At 42.5% G+C, this 20,405-nt stretch overlaps 1 protein-coding gene across 1 annotated transcript in view; it reads right to left on the reverse strand.

The window, feature by feature from the left end:
- The window catches only part of UBE2G1 (ubiquitin conjugating enzyme E2 G1), a 106,661-nt gene extending 93,666 nt beyond the window's left edge, over positions 1–12,995 (reverse strand). The window contains exon 1 of the mRNA XM_081324994.1: positions 12,919–12,995. Within this exon, the coding sequence (XP_081181120.1) occupies positions 12,919–12,976 (58 nt within the window). The 5' untranslated portion in view covers positions 12,977–12,995. The remainder of the gene's footprint in view (positions 1–12,918) is intronic.
- Between the last annotated feature and the right edge of the window lie 7,410 nt (positions 12,996–20,405).

The following is a 20,405-nucleotide window of genomic DNA, read 5'->3' on the forward strand; positions in this document are numbered from 1 at the left end:
AGCCCTATGGAACCAACTTCCCACGAAACTCAGGACTGCCCCCGACCTTCGCTCATTTCGCCGGGACTTGAAAACCTGGTTCTTCGAGCTGTTTGGCCCAGGCTGAGGGGTTTTAATTAATTTAATTTAATTGGGTTTTAGTTAACTTTAGGGACTGTAATTTAATCATAGTTTTTAACTGTTTTAATTTTTGTATGCTATGTATTTTAATTCTCCCTGTAAACCGCCCTGAGTCCTATGGGAATAGGGCGGTATATAAATTTAAATAATAAATAAATAAAATAAATAAATATGGTGAATTCCCGGCCATACAGATAATCGTGAAACTTTTTTACTCCCGCCACTATTGCCAGCGCCTCCTTATCTATTTGAGCATAATTCCTTTCTGCCCCTGACAGTGTTCTGGAGTAATAGGCGATGGGTCTTTGGGTCCTGTCCCCTTCCAAGTGACTCAGGACTGCACCCACTCCATATGGGGACACATCACATGCGATGCAAATGGGTTTGGATTCTATAAAGTGAGTCACAGTGGACTCACTTGACAGTAATTTTTTTAAATTCCTGAAACTCCTGTCATGACTCTGGTTCCAGCTCCACACTGCCTGCCTGTCCAGCAGTCTGTGAAGTGGCTCAGCAATTGCTGCTTTGTTTGGGAGAAATGAATGATAGAAATTCAGTAGTCCCAGGAACGCCTCTAGCTCTGTCTTATTCTTGGGGGTGGGGGCCATCTTGATGGCCCTTACCTTGGACTCTGCAGGGTGGATGCCCTTGCCATCAATCCTGAATCCCAGGAATTCTGTGGCCTTAACACCTATGCTGCATTTGTCCTTTTTAAATTTAAGTCCTGCAGCACGAAATCTTCCTAACACTGCCTGCAATCTGTCAGCTAATACCTCTTCCGTGTCTCCAGTGATGAGGACATCATCAAAGTATGGACACACTCCTGGGATTCCCTTCAGAGTTCTCTCCATTATTTCCTGAAAAATTCCTGGAGCCACAGTCACACCGAACTGCAATCGGTTGACCCTAAAAGCCCCTCTGTGAGTTACAGTAGTTTGCGCATCAGCTGTCTCCTGGGTAACCGGAAGCTGCTGACACGCCTGTGCCAAATCGAGCTTAGCGAAAATGGCGCCGCCTTGGAGTGCAGCAAGAACGTGACTGACGGTTGGAACCGGGTAAGCATGCGGATTAAGTACTCGATTAATTGTGCACTTAAAATCTGCGCAAATTCTAACCTCCCCATTTGATTTGAGGGGGGTAACTATTGGGGTTCCCACTCTCCCCCCTCTACAGGCTCTAATACTCCTTGTTCCACTAGTTTATCCAGTTCGCTCTCAATCTTCGGCTTGGGAGCGAAGGGAACTCTCTGGGGCTTTAATCTAATGGGCCTAACGTTGGGGTCTAATTTAAACGAAATGGGTGGCCCCATGTATTTTCCTAATCGGTCATCAAACACGTCTGCAAACATTTTGCAGACGGCTTCGATGCTGTTGGCCTGGATTTTGTGAATTCCTGAGATACCGATGCCCAGGGCCTTGAACCAATCCAACCCCACTAAACTAGTCCTCCGGCCTTCAACCACGAGGACATCCAAACGCCTTTGGAACCCCCTGAACCCCACAGACAATGTGGCCTCCCCCTTGATTTTAACTGGGGTGTGTTGAAAATCAGTCAATTTGATATCAGAGGGCCTCAATTTGACCCACCTTCAGCTCCGGTCGCACATGTGTTTAAAAGTCTCATGTGAAATCACTGAGACCACTGAACCAGAGTCCAGTTCCATTTGGCAGGGAATTCCCTGCAGACGGATGTCCGATTTAATTTTGGAGACGAGTAACCGGTGAACCCCGGTGTTACAAATTTTAAAATAGTCTATGGCAGAGTGTTGGGGGTGTCCAGTACCTGATAATGCTTCGTCCTCGGACTGGATCTCATGCAGGCTGTCTCTGGACCGATTCTGGCAGACTGCGGCGATGTGGCCTGTTTTTCCGCAGGCCCGACAATTGGCCGTGTGGAATTTGCAGGCTGCTCTGGCGTGATTTTCCCCGCAGCCTGCACACTTGGGCTGGGCCGCGCCACCTCCTCTGCTGAAGCACTTGTGTTGCGTCGTTGGTGGCGTTGGCCTCTTCTGGGTTCCTTGCTGTTGTTGCGCCCCGACCGTTGTGGAACGTGGTTCCGGTGAACTGCGTCGATGTCGGTGGACTCTTCCGTGAGCCCGCTCCCACCGTACGCAGCGTTCGCGTGGTGCATGCCCTCTCCTATGCTGCTGGGTCAGGGTTCGCTTGGGTCCACTCCATCGTCCATGTCTCTGGCTAAAACCTCATCCTGGACCTCCTGGAAGGTCAGGTTCGGCCTGGCAGAAAGCTTCTGCCACAACTGTTTGTCGCGGAGGGCAAAGATGATCCGGTCGTGAAGCCTCTTGTCTAGATTTGTGAATTTGCAGAGGTGGGCGGCCTGTTGCACACCCGCTATGAAATTTGCCGCTGATTCGCCTGGCCGCTGATCCCTTTTTTCGAAATGGAATCGCCAGGTCAGCTCAGACATTTTCTGGTTGAAGTGTCTGTTCAGCTTTTCCACGAGGTCGTTGTATGTAACGGCTCCAATGGCTGTCGATGCGCACAAGCCGACGGCCAGATCGTGAATTGTGGGGCCGCTTGTGCACATTAGAGCCGTGACCTTCATACCATCCTCCGTGATCCGATTTACCCATAGGTAAAATTTGACCTGGCTCAGGTGTGACTCCCAATGCTCGGGGCACCTGGGGTCGAAAGGCCGATCTGTGCCATGCTGTGTCTGATTCTGTCGGTCCTGCCTCGTGTAGACCTCTAGCACGGTGGCTAGCCAGTTGATGTAGAAGGGAGAGAGGTGAAAAGATGCCTCTTTCCACCCAGCGAATGATGCTGTCCCTTCGTGATTTCAGCTCTTTTTGAAGCAGGATCCCACCTTCATCGCCAGTGCAATGTTGTGGGTTTAGGAAACAGTCAACGCTAGGCAGATAGTTCAGCTCTTTATTAGGAGGTAGATTCAACAGGGGAATAGGGTTACCTGTGCCCTTTTTATACCTAGCCAGGTGTGCTGCCAGCCAATCAATTCAAACTGGACTTTCCTGCCAAAACTAAACCCAGCCTGCGGCAGTCATGTTACAGTGCCACCTGGTGGTTTCTGTCAATCTGTGTTCTATACGCTGTAACTCCAATACATAGCAATGAGAATGCTAAGAAAATTCACATTAACATGTTGCCTGGCATAAGGAGCAGTTGGAGTGTATGGCAAGAAAGGAGAAATTATGTCACTTCAAACCCATCACTATTGGGTATGCTAGCCATAGATATCTGGTAGAAGCCGTGATGACATCACAGTCATAATTTGCATGATGATCAACATGATGTCATTGTCTTTTTTTTTGGGTCTGTCCTCCAGGCACAGATGGTTGAGTTCTTGGCTGTTGAAGATCTGCAATACCTGGAGGGCGGCAGATTGATCACTGTCATTATATGGTACTGAAGGCATGTATTTGTGCCTGTTAATCCTTTTTAAATACGTTTGGATCAGCCCAACACAAGCTTGTTTACTCACAGCCATGCTTTACCTGTCCTTGGTATTTCTACAAACCAAAGCAAGCCAAGGAACACTGAATAATCCACAAGGGTGATTTTATCAACAATATTTCTGGCCTGCAGCCAAGTCACTGTTTTCTTTCTAATAATTGCTGGAGGCTGGAGGGGGGAGGGAAATCCTTCCCCATAGGAAGATGAAATAAGAGATTTAATTCCATGTAGTTCATTTACTGCACATCCGTGTACATTTTGTTTTGGAAGCATTGGTTCCTTTGCAAATTTTGGCAACACTATCAATTGCTCTTACATTGTATTTTTTATAATAGAGGGTAAGTGCAATAAATTGCACAAACCCCCCCATTCCCCCCCCTGCTGCCAATCCTCAACAGAAATGCTCACAACAATGAAATCCTCAGACAGGAGGAAGAGCGTCACTGGGCAGGCAGGCAGGTGTCTTGCTTGGCTGTGGCTTGGGGGACATTTTTTCAGTGCCATTGTAACTTCGAACAGTCACTAAGCGAACTGTTGTAAGTCATACTTCATCACTTTTTTCCTTTTTTTTTTTGGTCATCAAATTTTTGACACCTTGCTAGGCGACTGGTGGTACTCGGATGTTGCCATATCCTAAAAGTGATACAATGGGTGAAAAGGTTCAAAAGCCCTGTTCTAGAGCATGTAAATTCCAAGAAATAGACCATCTCTGCATGCAAATTTATAAACTTGCATCTAATCTTGCATTAATACCTTTAATCTGTGTGAATTTCAAAAGAAGGTATCTTAGTTTCCAACCAGAGGTTTCTCCCTTTAGAGGAAGTTTATAAAGCATTTTTCCAAATAAGGGACACCCTTGGCTGAAGACATCCGGTATAAGCCACAATGATACAAAAGTGGCAAAACATATATTGTGGCATCACAATGCAAGGCCCTGCTTTTTGAACTTGTGTTGCAACATTGCATGTAGTACGTAAGTCTCTTGGTTTGCACTGAGATGTCACAACATGTTTCATCATTCGCCCCTTGTGTCACCCTTGCAGAGTTCAATGCATTTGGCTTTTGAGTGATATGCTAGAGATTGTACGCTTAGAAATAGTTTGGGTCAGAACAAAAATAAACACTTCTTAAAAAATTATTAACTGTAATGAAGAAATAGAAATAATAGCAGAAAACAGAAAACATTGAAGGATGTTCAAAATATAAAAGTTACTTAAGTTGAAAAGGAAAAGCTGTGTGCCATTACTTTTATAGGTAACACTGAACTGAAACAAATAAGACAATTATGTACACCTTTAGTACTTCAAAAATTATTAAAATCAAATAAAAATTTGATTAAAAATCACAGTTGGTAAGATTTAACAAGAATTAACAAGAATTCTAAATCAGTACTATTATGATAAAACTTTAAAGGGGCTTTAAAGTCACATTAAAAGAAATCTGAATTTCAGCTGTGGGGGAAGTTTGTGTGCAAAATTATAGTCCATAAATGGTGTCCCAATTAAAATTAATATTCAGACTGTTGAAGTTACTTTTGACATTGATACATATTCCTAAAATTAAGTTAACACTTCAGTGTATCTGGGGGTGCAGATAACTAACAATCTGAATTGGTCTCTCTACATGTCATCCTTAGTGAAGCGTGCAAACCAGCATCTGCATTTCCTGCGGCAGATGAGGAGAGCACATTTTTCTCCTTCTGTCCTGGTTACTTTTTACAGAGGCACAACTGACAGCATTTTAATAAACTGCATCACTGTTTGGTCTGGTGGCAGCAGTGCCTCAGATAGGAAGTCCATACAGAGAATGGTAAGGACAGCCAAGAAGATCATAGGAAGCTCGCTCCCTGGTATTCAGGATGCTGCTTATAAGCACTATGTTAGAGACCCCACACACCCACTTTACAGTCTGTTTCTGTTGCTCCCCTCTGAGAGGAGGTTTCAAAGTATTTCTAGCAGGACTACCCGATTCTGTAATAGCTTTGTTCCCTATGCCATCCGTCTGGTAAACTCGCAAGATTCTTTTTTCTTGCCACGCACATGTATACATAACCCGAACTAGACTATTGTTTCTCTGTGTCATATAATATATGTGGACAGGGCTTTTTTTCTCATAGAACGCTCAGAACGGTGTTCCGGCACCTTTTTTTGCAAAAAAAAAAAAAGCTCTCTCTATTGGCTTTAGGAGTAGGCAACCTTGGCTCTTTTTTATGACTCATGGACTTCAACTCCCAGAAATCCTGAGCCAGCCATGCTGAGGGGAAAGAGAGAGGTTTCCAAGCTGAGCCATGCTGGCTCAGGAATTCTGGGAGTTGAAGTCCTTGAGTCATAAAAGAGCCAAGGTTGCCTACCCTGTACTAGAGGAGGACATTAAAATTATTTACAAGGTTACTTCTTTAGGAACTAAACTTTTAGAATCTAAAACAGCTAATTCAAAAAAGCCAACAGGAAAGAACCTCACATTTTTCATCTGCTTCTGTCTTTTGGAAGGTAAAATTAGATAACAAAATAATCTATTTCCTATGTTAACATCTTTGCAATGAAATCACTAAAGGTAACAGGAAAGAAATGAGAAATATTTTTCTCAATGTAATATGTCTAATTTAGCTGATGCTAGAAAAAATAGTATCTTTTGTACATACTCTATTACAACTAAACCACTTTAAATTAAACAATTCTTAAGAATGAAATATTCTTAATTTGGACTTTTACTGTTTGGACTGTTGTGTGTTTTGAAAAATAGATTATTTAGAATCTAGTTATGTTGCACTTCAGTCTTTAAATAATTAACCTAGTATATACATAACAATATATGATGTTTTCCATGGTGAACTTAACATCAATAACAACATTTATTAAAAAGGCTAAAATAATTTCTGGTGGTATTATCTGTACATTAAAATTTTGTTTAGTCACAATCTTTCACTTTTCACATTCTGGACAAGCAACCTAGCAAAAGATGTTACATACGTATGTGCATAAGCGTAGTCAGTAGCATATGCCTTTTTAAAAATATCAAACATGCAAAGAAACAAAAATAAGTCCAAAATATCTGTATTACATCCAGAAATGCCAACTTTGCAACCAATATTTCTCATCCATAACTATGGCACCCTAATGATACCTGCATACATGCAAATGCTTCTCTGGGATCAGTAACGCAGCAGGGATTGCTTTTTCCTTCCAGTAACAGATTGCTGGGAAATACCAAACATGGCCTTAAGAATTCCAACGTTTGTTACAAATTTTTCTGGATGTGGTTGGAAAGAGGCTTAGAAATGCCAGCACAAATACATCACACTTGCTGAACGTGCACACGCAACTAATTACAATCTTCAATTATATGTGATATATCTAAAATGAGATGTCTCAACTGCAACTTGCAAAGTGTTCCGTTTTGCGGCAAAACAATCCAGGACAAGCTGATCAGCAGAGCTTAGAGAGGATTCATTAACACAATTTCTGGGAAGGAAAGAAACAGAAGGACAGTTTAACATCTTCCAGTTGATGTTATGTTATGTAACATCTTCTGGGAGTTGAAGTCCACGAGTCATAAAAGAGCCAAGGTTGCCTACGCCTGGCCTATTGGCTTGCTGCTGAGTGTGCCAAAAGACCCGGCCGGCAAACGTTGCACAGGCAAGTTGTCTGCAGTGAAGGCAGGAACTTTGCATCCCTCTCTGCTGCCCAACTACACCATCTCAACTAGGTAAGTGAGGACAAGGAGTGGGAAGTGGGTTCTGCGGAGTCCATGTGCACTCCTTCCTTGTGCTCACCTGTGTCAGCCAGGCTGGTGGCCTACCCGGTGCTGGACCTGCACAACCGTCGCCTCACCCTGCACACCTAAGTGGCCGCCCTGCATCGCCTGGCCCGCACCGCCTCTGCTGCCCACCCCACGCAGTCCCGACATATAGAGCAGGCCCCGCTGCTCCCACAGCACCAGCCACTCCAGCCCTGGGGGGCAGCCCACCGCCAACACACCTCGCACCCATGACCACAGCAGCGCCGCTGCCCCCGCCGCCTGCGCCCGCCAAGATGAGAGTTCCGGTACCTTTTTTTTTTTAGAAAAAAAACCATGTATGTGGATATATGCATAATTCTGTATTTATTTATTTTCATCATATTTATGTAGTATATATCGGAGGTGGTGACCCTTTGAGAGCTATATGCAATGAAATTTCATTTTAATATATGCCGATTAGTGTACATTCAAAGTGACAATAAAGTTATTGTTCTATTCTTATTCTATTCTCTACAGCACCCCTGTATTCAGAAGGGAAGCCACCTTTTTTTTAAAAGAATGGTGGTAGACAAAGTTTTCAGCAAGTAAAGCAGATATCATGTTGACAGGATGCAACACCCATGTTTCTACTTTGTCCAGCTAGGTGTAGCACTTAAGCTAAATTTGGCTGCTCTTGGACAAGTAAGTGGGATCAGATATGGAAGATTACTGAGATGTTCCAGGGCACATTTTAAAAACAGAAGGGAAAAGTAAGTCAGAAGCATGTTCAGCTGAGGAGCGATGATACCGTTTCACCGGTTTCTCTTGCAACAACATGAGAAAATATTTTCTTCCAACTTGTTGAAATCAGTGCATGTACATTACTGTTTCCACATTGCCATCTTGATATTATTGTTCTTTTGTTACCTCCCACCTTTCAGAACATTTGGAGTTATTCATATTTCGACAGATGGAAAGCCAGACCGCTTGTATATGAGAATTCAGTTCCTGCTCTTCCCCATAAAAGCAAATCCCCCATTTTGATCTTACTGCCATCGAAAACTTAGTTGAAACTAATGGTGTTTTGACTTATGTATGAGGAGTGAGAGAAGTGGACACTAGTCAGAAATGTAATAATAATAATAATAATAAGTTGGAGGGGACCTTGGAGGTCATCTAGTCCAACCCCCTGCTCAGGCAGGAAACCCTATACCATTTCAGACAAATGGCTGTCCAGTCTTTTCTTAAAAACGTCCAGTGTTGGAGCATTCACCACTTCTGGAGGCAGGTTGTTCCACTGGTTAATTGTTCTAACTATCAGGAAGTTTCTCCTTAGTTCTAGGTTGCTTCTCTCCTTGACTAGTTTCCATCCGTTACTTCTTGTCCTGCCTTCAGGCGCTTTGGAAAATAGCTTGATTCCCTCTTTTTTGTGGCAGTCCCTGAGATATTGGAACACTGCTATCATATCACCCCTCACCCTTCTCTTCATTAAACTACATATACCCAATTCCAGCAACCGTTCCCTATATGTTTTAGCCTCCAGTCCCCCAATCATCTTTGTTGCTCTTCTCTGCACTCTTTCTAGAGTCTCGACATCTTTTTTACATCGTGGTGACCAAAACTGGATGCAGTATTCCAGGTGTGGCCTTACCAAGGCATTGTAAAGTGGTATTAACACTTCACATGATCTAGATTCTGTCCCTCTATTAATGCAACCTAGCACTGCATTGGCTTTTTTGGCAGCTGCAGCACACTGCTGGCTCATATTGAAGTGATTGTCCACTAGGTCTCCAAGATCCCTCTCACAGTTACTACTATTGAGCAAGGTACCATCTATACTATACCTGTGCATTTGATTTTTCCTGCCTAAATGTAGAGCCTTACTTTTTTCACCATTGAATTTCATTTTGTTAGATAGCGCCCAGTGTTCGAGTCTGTCCAGATCCTCCTGTATGTTGTCAAAAGTACAGCTAGCTGAACTTTATAGCTTAAGGCCTCCCTCTGCTCCTCCCACTAAGGAGGCTTCAATTAGGACTCTTAAAAGTCATGGTGGCCTAGTGGTTAAGATGCTGGGCTTGTTGACTGGAAGGTTGGCAGTTCGAGACCCAAGCATTGCATGACAGGGTGAGCTCCCGTTCTTGCCCCAGCTCCTGCCAACCTAGCAGTTCAAAAGCATGCAAATGCAATTATTTAAATAGGTACCACTTTGGTGGGAAGGTAACAGCATTCCATGCTCCTTGGTGTATAGCAGGGGTGTCAAACTGCCGGCCCATGAGCCGGATGTGTCATGGTGAAACTGCATCCACCCCATTGCTGGCAATGGAAAAAAAGTCATGATACATCATGACACGTCACGTAACGTTGTGAATTTGACAACCTTGGTGTATAGTCATGCTGATCACATGACCAGGGAAGTGTCTTTGGACAATGCTGGTTCCCTCGGCTAAGAAACAGAGATGAGCATCGCCCTTTAGAGTCAAATACGATTGGACAGGGGAAACCTTTAACCTTTATCTTTGCAATGTGTATCTTTGCAATGTGCCCACCTCATAGGAGTGGGCAGCCCTTCGGTTATGAAGCCAAAATAGCCCACTAGGGTGGGAATGAGTTCACGCAGAACATAACCCAGTTCCAAAGTTCCAATGGCTGCCCCCCCAAGTGGTCATATAACCACACTTTGGGCACTCATCAACCAGCTCTGACTTCTGACTGCTATTTCTATGCTTCTTCCTGTTTCATCTCATTCATATCTGTCTATCTGTCTGTGATAGATATTTGCCGGTAATACAGCTAGTTATCTATTTGTAACAGCTCACTTAGTGACCGTTCAAAGTTACAACGGCATTGAAAAAAGTGACTTATGACCATTTTTCACAGTTGCGATCTTTGAAGCATCCCCATGGTCCTGTGATCAAAATTCAGACACTTGGCAACTGGTTCATACTTATGACTGTTGCTATGTCTCAAGGTCACGTGATCATCTTTTGTGACCTTCTAATGAGCAAAGTCAATGGGGAAGCCAGATTCACTTAACAACTATGTTACCAACTCATCAACTGCAGTGATTCACTTAACATCTGTGGCAAGAAAGGTCATAAATGGAGCCAAACTCACTTAACAAATGTCTCGCTTAACAACAGAAATTTTGAGCTCAATTGTGGTTGTAAGTTGAGGACTATCCAAACTTAGAATAAATACTGTGTATCCAAATTTTCTTCATCATCACATCGTTGCCCTGATCAGCTCTTTACTGATAACACCCTTTGAGGTTTGAGGCCATGGGCATCCTGTTGCAGCCATAATTACACATCACACTTGTGACACAAATAATGCACTTTTCATAATAACTTGTCTCTCTGTTTCCCCTGCAGATATCCCTTCTTGAGGCTTCAATATTTGAAAGTTTACGAATTTACAAAATTTTACAAATGTGCCAGTACTTTCAGATCTTCAGGGGACACATTTCTATGTATTACTCCATCAAAAGGGGTGCAATATACATTCACATGGGAGGCCCCCTGCACACTCCCAGTTTTAAGAATATCTCTGTGCTGAAATTTGTCTGGTACTGGCAGTGCAAAACATTTCAGTTTTAAGAACACCTGTTCCAATTTCATAGCTCTTTCATACTTACAGTGCCAATATGATGTATCATTTAACTTTTGTGTGACTAATTTCACCATGATAATTTGTCAGTTTGCATGGGTAACTTGATCGTGCTGATAATCTATACGTACGTAGAAACATGGAAAACTGATGGCAGAAAAAGATCCACTGGTCCACAGATTCCGCCCTTTGAATTTTTTTGTTTGTTTTTGCTTTCTTTTTAATTCTTTTTAAATTATTATTAATTTTATTTTTTTATTTTACTATTATGTTACATCACACAGTGAGCCAGATATTCAGATTGGATTTGACATTTTTATCCACCTATTACTTTATTTATGTAGTATGTATGTAGGCATGTATTAAATTACATGGCCTTAAGACTGAAGCCAGCATTAAATACCAGAAACGGAGGTTTGACTCTCAGGCCATTGCATCTAGTTGAAAAAGGCACAAATTTTTATGATTGCATTCACGGTGTATGCTTACACGTCATTTACCTAACTTTCGTGATACATATGAAATCACACTGAAGCGTAAGTGGTCACCTGGACTGCATTCAGTAAATCAAAGAACAATTGAACTTATTTTAAGCTTGGAACATAGAACATAGAATCATAAGGTTGGAAGGGACCTTGGAAGTTTCTTGGGAGGAAACTCCTACCATCCCAATCAAATGATTCTCCAGTCTATTTTGGAAAACTTCCAGTGATGGAGCACCCACAACTTCTGGAGGCAAGTAGTTCCAACGGATTAATTGTTCTCACTGTCAGAAAATTTCTCCTTACTTCTGGGTTGGGTCTCTCTTTAGCAAGCTCCCACCCATTATTTCTTGTCCTGCCCTCAGGTGGTTTGAGAATAGGTCAATCCCCTTGTGGGAAGAATCCAGAGAAAGAAATATGTTGGGAAATATTAAAAAGGCAGAATATATTTCCCCAAAGGATCTTAAAGGCAGAAACCAACCCAACCCTCCCAACCCCAGTCTCTTTGCCCCAGACAGAAACCAGATCTGCAGAAATGCAGATGTAATAATCTTGTCAGAATGATTGGAGCCAGGAAGCTTGGATTATAAAGACAAAGATCAACGATCCCTCACACCAAAAAATCCAACACAGGACACGGTCATCAGCCACAGCCCCAGGGAAGCAGGATATGACCTTTGGGACATAATAGGATTAACCCACCACCATCAGAATACCAGAAAGGCACACTCAAATTCAGGTCAAAGTTCATGCCACAAGAACAACTCCAAACAAAAGCCCAAGAAAGTATAAAAACCCACCATTCCCTACTACATGTGGTCAGCTTTCCCAGAGCCATCTTTCTGTCTGGCTCTCCTCTTCAATAAACCACAGCCTTCTTTCTAAAGCAATCTCCATTTTGATTATTCCCAGCTTGGACTGGACCCTGATGAAGATTTTTCATTCACCCCCCTCTTGTCTGTGACAGCTGCTCAAGTACTGGAAGACAGTTATCACATTTCCCACTAATCCTTCTCTTCTTTAGGCTGGACCTACCTTGTTATCTCAACTGTTTATCATACAATTTAGCTTCCAGTCCTTTTTTCTCCTTTATATGGCGTGAACCCAGCCAAAGTTAGGAAAGAGCAATCCCAAACTGTAATAGTTCCTTTGGATATTATACCGTAAGCATGGCACGTTTCTTTCTTTTGATCCAGCAGTACGTTTCCTCTGGTTCCACGTAGAGGTGGAGAGAATAAACAAAAGCCTGTTTTGCCAAGGAGTAGATGGGGGAAGGGTGAGCTACCTTTAGATTGCAACAGAGCCTGGAAAACCTTGTCAAGGTTACAGGCCCCATTAAGGCATTAAGCAATGTGCTTCTGGAATACGCTGCAGGGAGAAAAACTAATACACTTTAGTTAATCGGTAAATATGCACCTTCCATTAGGGCTTCCTGATCTAAGCTAGTAAAACTTGGATGAGCATTAGAGGGTAGATTTTGTAGCTCTTCCCTGCTTTTTTATGGTTATCTGGAGATTACAGTCAGCTCTTTAGCTCAACTTTTCACCCCCCGTTGATGAGTTTACCTTCATGTTGCTGATGGGGACTGGCACAAGAGCCGTGGAAGAAATCTGGAGGTTTCATCTAACTTACAGGAAGCAGGGGCAGAGTGTTGCATGAAAAATGAGGAGAAAGGAATTGTTAGGACTCCAATTTCCCCACTGAAACTGAATGGTAAGAGAGTCAGGATCAGTAAAAGAGAGTACAAGTAGTCCTGAATTATCACTGATCGTTTAGCAACCATTCGAAGTTACGACCTACCTGAAAAAGACCCAGATCCAACATTCCAGTAGTTGCCCCACCCCTGAAGGTCACAAAACTGCACTTCGGGGGCTCGGCAGAATGGATACATTTACAGACATTTGCAGCACATGGTCACATTATTGTATTTTACGACATTTTTGCTGAAAACCAGCACTTCCAGTTTTTGGGAAAACCATGCCATAGCAAACAATGGGTTCACTTAATGACCATGGTGTTTGCTTAATGACCATTGCAAAAAATGTAAAATCAGGTCAGTATGTTTTCCATTAAGGCTCCATTTTGGTTGTAACTACCTGTATCTTTTTAGACAAGGTGAAATGAAATGATGAAATCCACAAGATGGTCACCTATCCTAATGGTTTCGAAGGGAACCAGATAAAATTCATGGGGAATTTCTACCAGCCTTGATGACTGTCTATAAACTGCTGAATCACAAGCAAGTCCCATACTTTAAATTCCTAGAGCCACCTGTTTTCCAGAAGTGTTACAGAAATCTCTTCAACTCCTTGTTTAAGCCTTTTTCAATCATCAAATCCATAAATCATTTGACTTTTTTCCACAAAATGTTTCTAGTCTTTTTTTTTTAAAAAAGGTTCATATCTTTATTCTTGAGCAGTTGAAAAAGCACTACAGATAGTCCTCTACTTATGACCAAATTGAGCCCAAGATTTCTGGTGCTAAGCAAGACAGTTAGTAAGCGAGTTTTATCTCATTTTACATCCTTTCTTGCCACAGTTGTTAAGTAAATCACTGCAGATGTTAAATTAGTAACACGGTTGTTAAGGGAATCTAGCTTCCCCACTGAGTTTGCTTGTCAGAAGGTCGTAAAAGGTGATCACATGACTTTGGGACACCCCAACCGTCAGAGATATGAGTCAATTGCCAAGTGTCCAAATTTTGATCACATGACCACAGGGATTCTGCAATGGTCGTAAGTGTGAAAAATGGTCATAAGTCGCATTTTTTCAGGGCTCTTATAACTCTGTTCTCTGTTGTAAGCTGCGGACTACCTGCACTTTTCTGCTCATTAATCCTTCCCACCCAATCTCCAAGATAGCTCTGAATGGACCAGGATTTCCTTTTGAAAAATTAAGTCTTACTAAATTTTGATCTTGATAGGTGAAAAGAGATGTCATTTATTTGCCACAGCCTCTTTCCCTTGGCAAATTCATGGAAACTACTTTACGTGCCTTCCATATAAAGGATCAGCTCCTTTCCTTCTTACAGAAGACAACATGGACGGTCTTTCTTCTCTATTCTTCTTCTCCTTCCCCCAAAAATATAGTAATGGGGGACTTTAATTACCCTGATATCAACTGGGAGACAAATTCTGCACCAAGTGGAAGATCTAACAGATTCCTGACAAGCCTAGCAGACAACTTTCTCTCCCAAAAAGTAGAGAAGGGAACTAGGGCACGGGTCGGCAACCCGGTGCGCGCGCACCTCTTTGAACGGGCAGTGGTGCGCGCGCGACCTCTCCAAATGGAGAGTGGCACCGCCCGTTTGGAGAGGTGCGCGCGCACCTCTCTGAATGGGCGGAGGTGCTCGAGCACCTCCGCCCGAACAGGCAGTGGCAACACTCGTTGGGAAAGCTGCCGCGGCCCGTTTGCACAGCTGCCGCCTTCAGAGGAAGGCGGCAGCCTGCAAACGGGCCGCGGCAGCTTTCCCAACAAGCGGCGCCACTGCCTGTTCAAAGAGGTGCGCGCGCACCTCTCTGAACGAGCAGAGGTGCGCACGCACCTCTCCAAACCTTTGGAGAGGTGCGCGCGCACCTCCGCACGAACGGGCAGCGGCGCCGCTCTTTGGGAAAGCTGCCGCGGCACGTTTGCAGGCTGCCGAAGGCGGCAGCTCTGCAAACGGGCCGCAGCAGCTTTTCCAACAAGCGGCGCCGCTGCCCGTTCCGAGAGGTGCATGCGCACCTCTCGGGACAGGCAGTGGCACCGCTTGTTGGGAAAGCTGCCGCAGCCCATTTGCAGAGCTGCCGCCTTCCTCCGAAGGTGGTAGCTCTGCAAACGGGCCGTCGCCGTCGCGCAACCGGTTCCATCATACATTAAAAAAATGGCAACCGTGCGCGTCCGCGCATGCGCAAGAAAAATGTTTTGCGCATGCGCAAACCGTTTTTTGCGCATGCGCGTGCATGGACACACACACGCGGCTCCCACTTTTTTGTGTGTGTGATGGAACCGGTTCCCAGTGGCTCTTTTACTTTTTCAGGTTGCCGACCCCTGAACTAGGGGATTAGCCACATTGGATTTAATTCTCACTAACAGAGATGAAATGATAAAAAGTGTCAAAGCCACAGGAACCTTGGGGGGAAGTGATCATGCAATATTGGAATTCAACATTATGGAAGCACAAGCAATAGAACACAGTCAAACTAGAGTCTTGGATTTTAAGAGAGCTAATTTCAATAAACTTAGAGAGAGCTTAGGAAGGATTCCACGGATGAGAATCCTTAAGGGGAAAACAACTCAAGAAGCTTGGGAAATTTTGAAAAGTGAGATAATAAAAGTCCAGTCTAGCACAATACCAACAAAGAGGAAAAATAACAGCTCTCAAAAGAAACCAGCATGGCTGCATAAAGAACTCTCTGATAAATTGAAAGATAAAAAGGACAAGTATAAGAAGTGGAAAGAGGGGCACATAACTAAGGCAAAATATCAGCAAACAGCCCGTGCCTACAAAGATGAAGTGAGGGAAGCTAAGGCTCAAAATGAACTAAGGCTTGCGACCAAAGTCAAAAATAACAAAAAAAGCTTCTTTCAACATATAAGAAACAAGAAAAAAGTCAAGGAAATGATTGGTCCATTAGTGGGGGAAAGTGGCAAGAAGGTGACAAGCAACAGGGAGAAAGCAGAACTATTTTTGTATCTGTCTTTACACAAAGGGAAAAAACAGTCCAACCTACCAAAACCAGTGCCATAAAAAACAGAATAGAAACACAAGTTAAGATAGGCAAGAAAATGGTAAATGAGCACCTGTCCAGCCTAGACGAGTTCAAATCACCAGGACCAGATGGATTGCACCCCAAGGTTCTCAAGGAACTGGCAGACGTGATCTCAGAACCACTGAACTATATTTTTCAAAGATCCTGGAGCACTGGGGAACTACCAGAGGACTGGAAGAGAGCTGATGTAGTTCCCATCTTCAAAAAAGGGAAAAAAATAGATCCAGGAAACTACAGACCTATCAGCCTGACCTCAATACCTGGGAAGATTCTGGAAATGATAATCAAACAACAAATCAGCGAACACCTTGATGCGAACAAAGTTATCACTAAAAGCCAACATGGGTTTGTCAAAAACAGATCATGCCAGACAAATCTTATTGCATTCTTTGACCAAGTGACAAAACTAGTGGACCAGAGGAATGTAGATATAATTTACTTGGACTTCACTAAGGCATTTGATAAAGTAGATCACAACCTACTACTTGATAAGATAGAAAAATGTGGGTTAGATAGCATCACCACCAGATGGATTCGTAGCTGGCTGACAGGCTGTACTCAGCGTGTGGTCCTCAATGGAACTGCATCTACATAGAAGGAAGTGTGTAGTGGGGTGCCCCAGGGCTCTGTTCTGGGCCCAGTGCTCTTCAACATCTTCATCAACGATTTGGATGAGGGGATAGATGGGGAACTCATCAAATTTGCAGACGACACCAAGCTGGCAGGAATAGCCAATACTCCAGAAGATAGGCTTAAGATACAGAAGGATCTGGACAGACTCGAACACTGGGCACTATCTAACAAAATGAAATTCAATTGTGAAAAAAGTAAGGTTCTACATTTAGGCAGGAAAAATCAAATGCACAGGTATAGTATAGGTGGTACCTTGCTCAATAGTAGTAACTGTGAGAGAGATCTCGGAGTCCTAGTGGACAATCACTTCAATATGAGCCAGCAGTGTGCTGCAGCTGTCAAAAAAGCCAACACAGTGCTAGGCTGCATTAACAGAGGGATAGAATCAAGATCATGTGAAGTACTAATACCACTTTACAATGCCTTGGTAAGGCCACACCTGAAATACTGCATCCAGTTTTGGTCACCACGATGTAAAAAAGATGTCGAGACTCTAGAAAGAGTACAGAGAAGAGCAACAAAGATGATTGGGGGACTGGAGGCTAAAACATATAGGGAAAGGTTGCTGGAATTGGGTATGTGTAGTTTAAGAAAGAGAAGGGTGAGGGGTGACATGATAGCAGTGTTCCAATATCTCAGGGGCTGCCACAAAGAAGAGGGAGCCAAGCTATTCTCCAAAACACCTGAAAGCAGGACAAGAAGTAACGGATGGAAACTAGTCAAGGAGAGAAGCAACCTAGAACTAAGGAGAAACTTCCTGACAGTTAGAACAACTAACCAGTGGAACAACCTATCTCCAGAAGTGGTGAATGCTCCAACACTGGAAGTTTTTAAGAAGACACTGGCCAGCCATTTGTCTGTAATGGTATATAGTTTCCTGCCTGAGCAGGGGGTTGGACTAGATGACCTCCAAGGTCCCTTCCAACTACTACTTCTTCTTCTTCTTCTTCTTCTTCTTCTTCTTCTTCTTCTTCTTCTTCTTCTTCTTCTTCTTCTTCTTCTTCTTCTTCTTCTTCTTCTTCTTCTTCTTCTTCTTCTTCATCATCATCATCATCATCATCATCATCATCATCATCATTATTATTATTATTATTATTATTATTATTATTATTATTATTATTATTTTGACCTCACCTCTTGCCCGCTTGTTGGCTTCTACAAGAATGAAACAAAGCAACAGTGCCTAGAAAATAACTTTAAAAAGAAACATAGGAAAATCAGTAAGAAAGCTAAATGAATCTGACATAAGTATAAATTACATCTGCAGAGCCAGAGCTAAAACAACTGAAAAAAGCCATACAAGATTGGAAAATGTGAAAAGAGCTGATCCATAGAATTGCTGAGAATTGGACTTGACTGAATAGATAGCATCATCATCAAGTATAAAACAGCGACAGAAGGATAAATTTGGGAAAGTATTATCTGACTCATGAATGAACAAGGAGCCAGAGTGCTAGGATTATACGCTCATGCAGATTGGCTGCTATTGTTGAGACTTCCAAACCATCAGTGACTTCCAGATAGAAGACAGGAAGCAAGAGGCAACTGGACTTCCTTTGTTTTTCCTTGAAGACATTTCGCTTCTTGGATGGGAAATGAAATGTCTTCAAGGAAAAACAAAGGAAGTCTAGTTGCCTCTTGAAAAAGCACCTTTTAGAACAATCATGACACGGATGACCCAGACTCTCCATAGACAAGATACAAAGCATTTTCAGTCAGAAGGGATTGTACAGTATTTCATCATTCCCTCATTTATGGATGGTTAAATGGAAAGTTTAAAAAATGGAGGAAGCAGACTGGCAGAATCTGACGTGTGCAGCACTGTCTGGTCTAGGAAGATCCAGTTCATTCATTATGGACAGCCACTTTTTCTGTAATGGTATAGGGCAGGGGTCTTCAAACTTGGCCCTCTTATGACTTGTGGACTTCAACTCCCAGAATTCCTCAACCAGGCATGCTGGCTGAGGAATTCTGGGAGCTGAAGTCCACAAATCATAAAAGGGCCAAGTTTGAAGACCCCTGGTATAGGGTCTCCTGCTTGAGCAGGGGGTTGCATTAGAAGACCTCCGAGGTCCCTTCCAAATCTGTTTCTCTGTAATTCTGTATCTGTAACTTAATATGTTAAATTTTCCCAGCATACATGAGGTGAGAGTAGTATCCAAAGGGAACATTTCTTGGTGGTGGCCTCCACTTTGCAGAATAGCCTGCCCTTGCCTCCAGAGGTCAGGATTGCACCGATATTGATATATTTTTACAAGATGATCGAAACAGCTATTTTCTCAGAGCTTTGGAATGTGATGTTGCTCAGCAATGGACTGCTGATAGTAGATTTAAGTGACTAACATTTATTTTATCACGATGTCCTCGTGGTTGTAGTTTCTAGCTGATAGCTCCCTACCTTGCAAATCTGGACTGTTGGAAATAGACGGTCATCAGTGCAACTTCCCCATTTCCAAATACAAGGGAAATGCACTGCTGGGGATCTAAGGGTGAGCTCTCACTCCAGTTAAGGATAATGGGCATTCATAGATTATTTCAGTGTGAATTTTCCAAATTTTATACTTTTCAGCTAATAGAGGTTTTCCTTGATTTACGATCACAATAGAGCTTCACATTTTTGTTGCAAAGTGAGACATTTGTTAAGTGAACTTTGCCCCATTTTATGACCTTTCTTGCCACCCTTGAATCACTGCAGTTGTTAAATTAGCAACATGGTTGTTAAGGGAATCAGGCTTCCCCATTGACTTTGCCTGTCAGAAGGTTGCAAAAGATGATCACATGACCCCAGCATACTGCAATGGTCATAAATTGGGTCAGTTCCCAAGTGTCTTAATTTTGATCATGTGACCATGGGGATGCTGCAATGGTCATAAGTGTGAAAAATGGTCATAAGTCACTTTTTTTCCAGTGCCGTTGTAACTTCAAACAGTCACTAAATGAACTGTTGTAAGTCAAAGACTGTATATAAACCAGGATATAGTTCTTCAGTAAAAAAAATTGCATGCACAAATCTTATATTTATATACACACTCACATACACACATGTATGACAAAGAGAGAGAACATGTACCCTTAGCAAAAATAACATTTTGTATTTTTAATACATTAAATTGCATACAGAAATACATCGTTGATAGAAATTTTAGTGCCATCTTTTTTTAATCTCAATCTAAGAAGAAACCCATTATTATTATTATTATTATTATTATTATTATTATTATTATTATTATTATTATTATTATTATTATTAAATAATATTATTTATGAATGGAGAAATTGAGAGTCAGTCCTTCCTACCCAGAGCCCTGTGGAATGTTACTGTGAATATCCAAAGTGTAGGAGATATAATGGAAATATTGACACAGCCTTGGCCAGCTGAGGAATGTCCAGCATTTTGGAATTTGGAAGTAAGAGCTGGCTTTTTACTGCATCCAAAGAAGTCAGTGATTTACTGTGGATTAATCCTTCATGTCTTCAGGATGTCAACAGTTTCTGAATTCAAGTAGACGTGACTTCCTCATTACTTAGGCTTCTGATGCTATTGGAAAATTAATTTAGACTGTGTGTGGTGGCGATGAAGGCATAAACTCTGCCCTAATAATTTCAAATCTTGAGCATTCCTAATTTATGCCTATAAGAGATGGTTTGTCCACAAGAAATGAATATAAG

Source organism: Vipera berus (genome assembly GCF_964194415.1).
Source record: "Vipera berus genome assembly, chromosome: 1".
In the NCBI taxonomy this organism is placed as follows: domain Eukaryota; kingdom Metazoa; phylum Chordata; class Lepidosauria; order Squamata; family Viperidae; genus Vipera; species Vipera berus.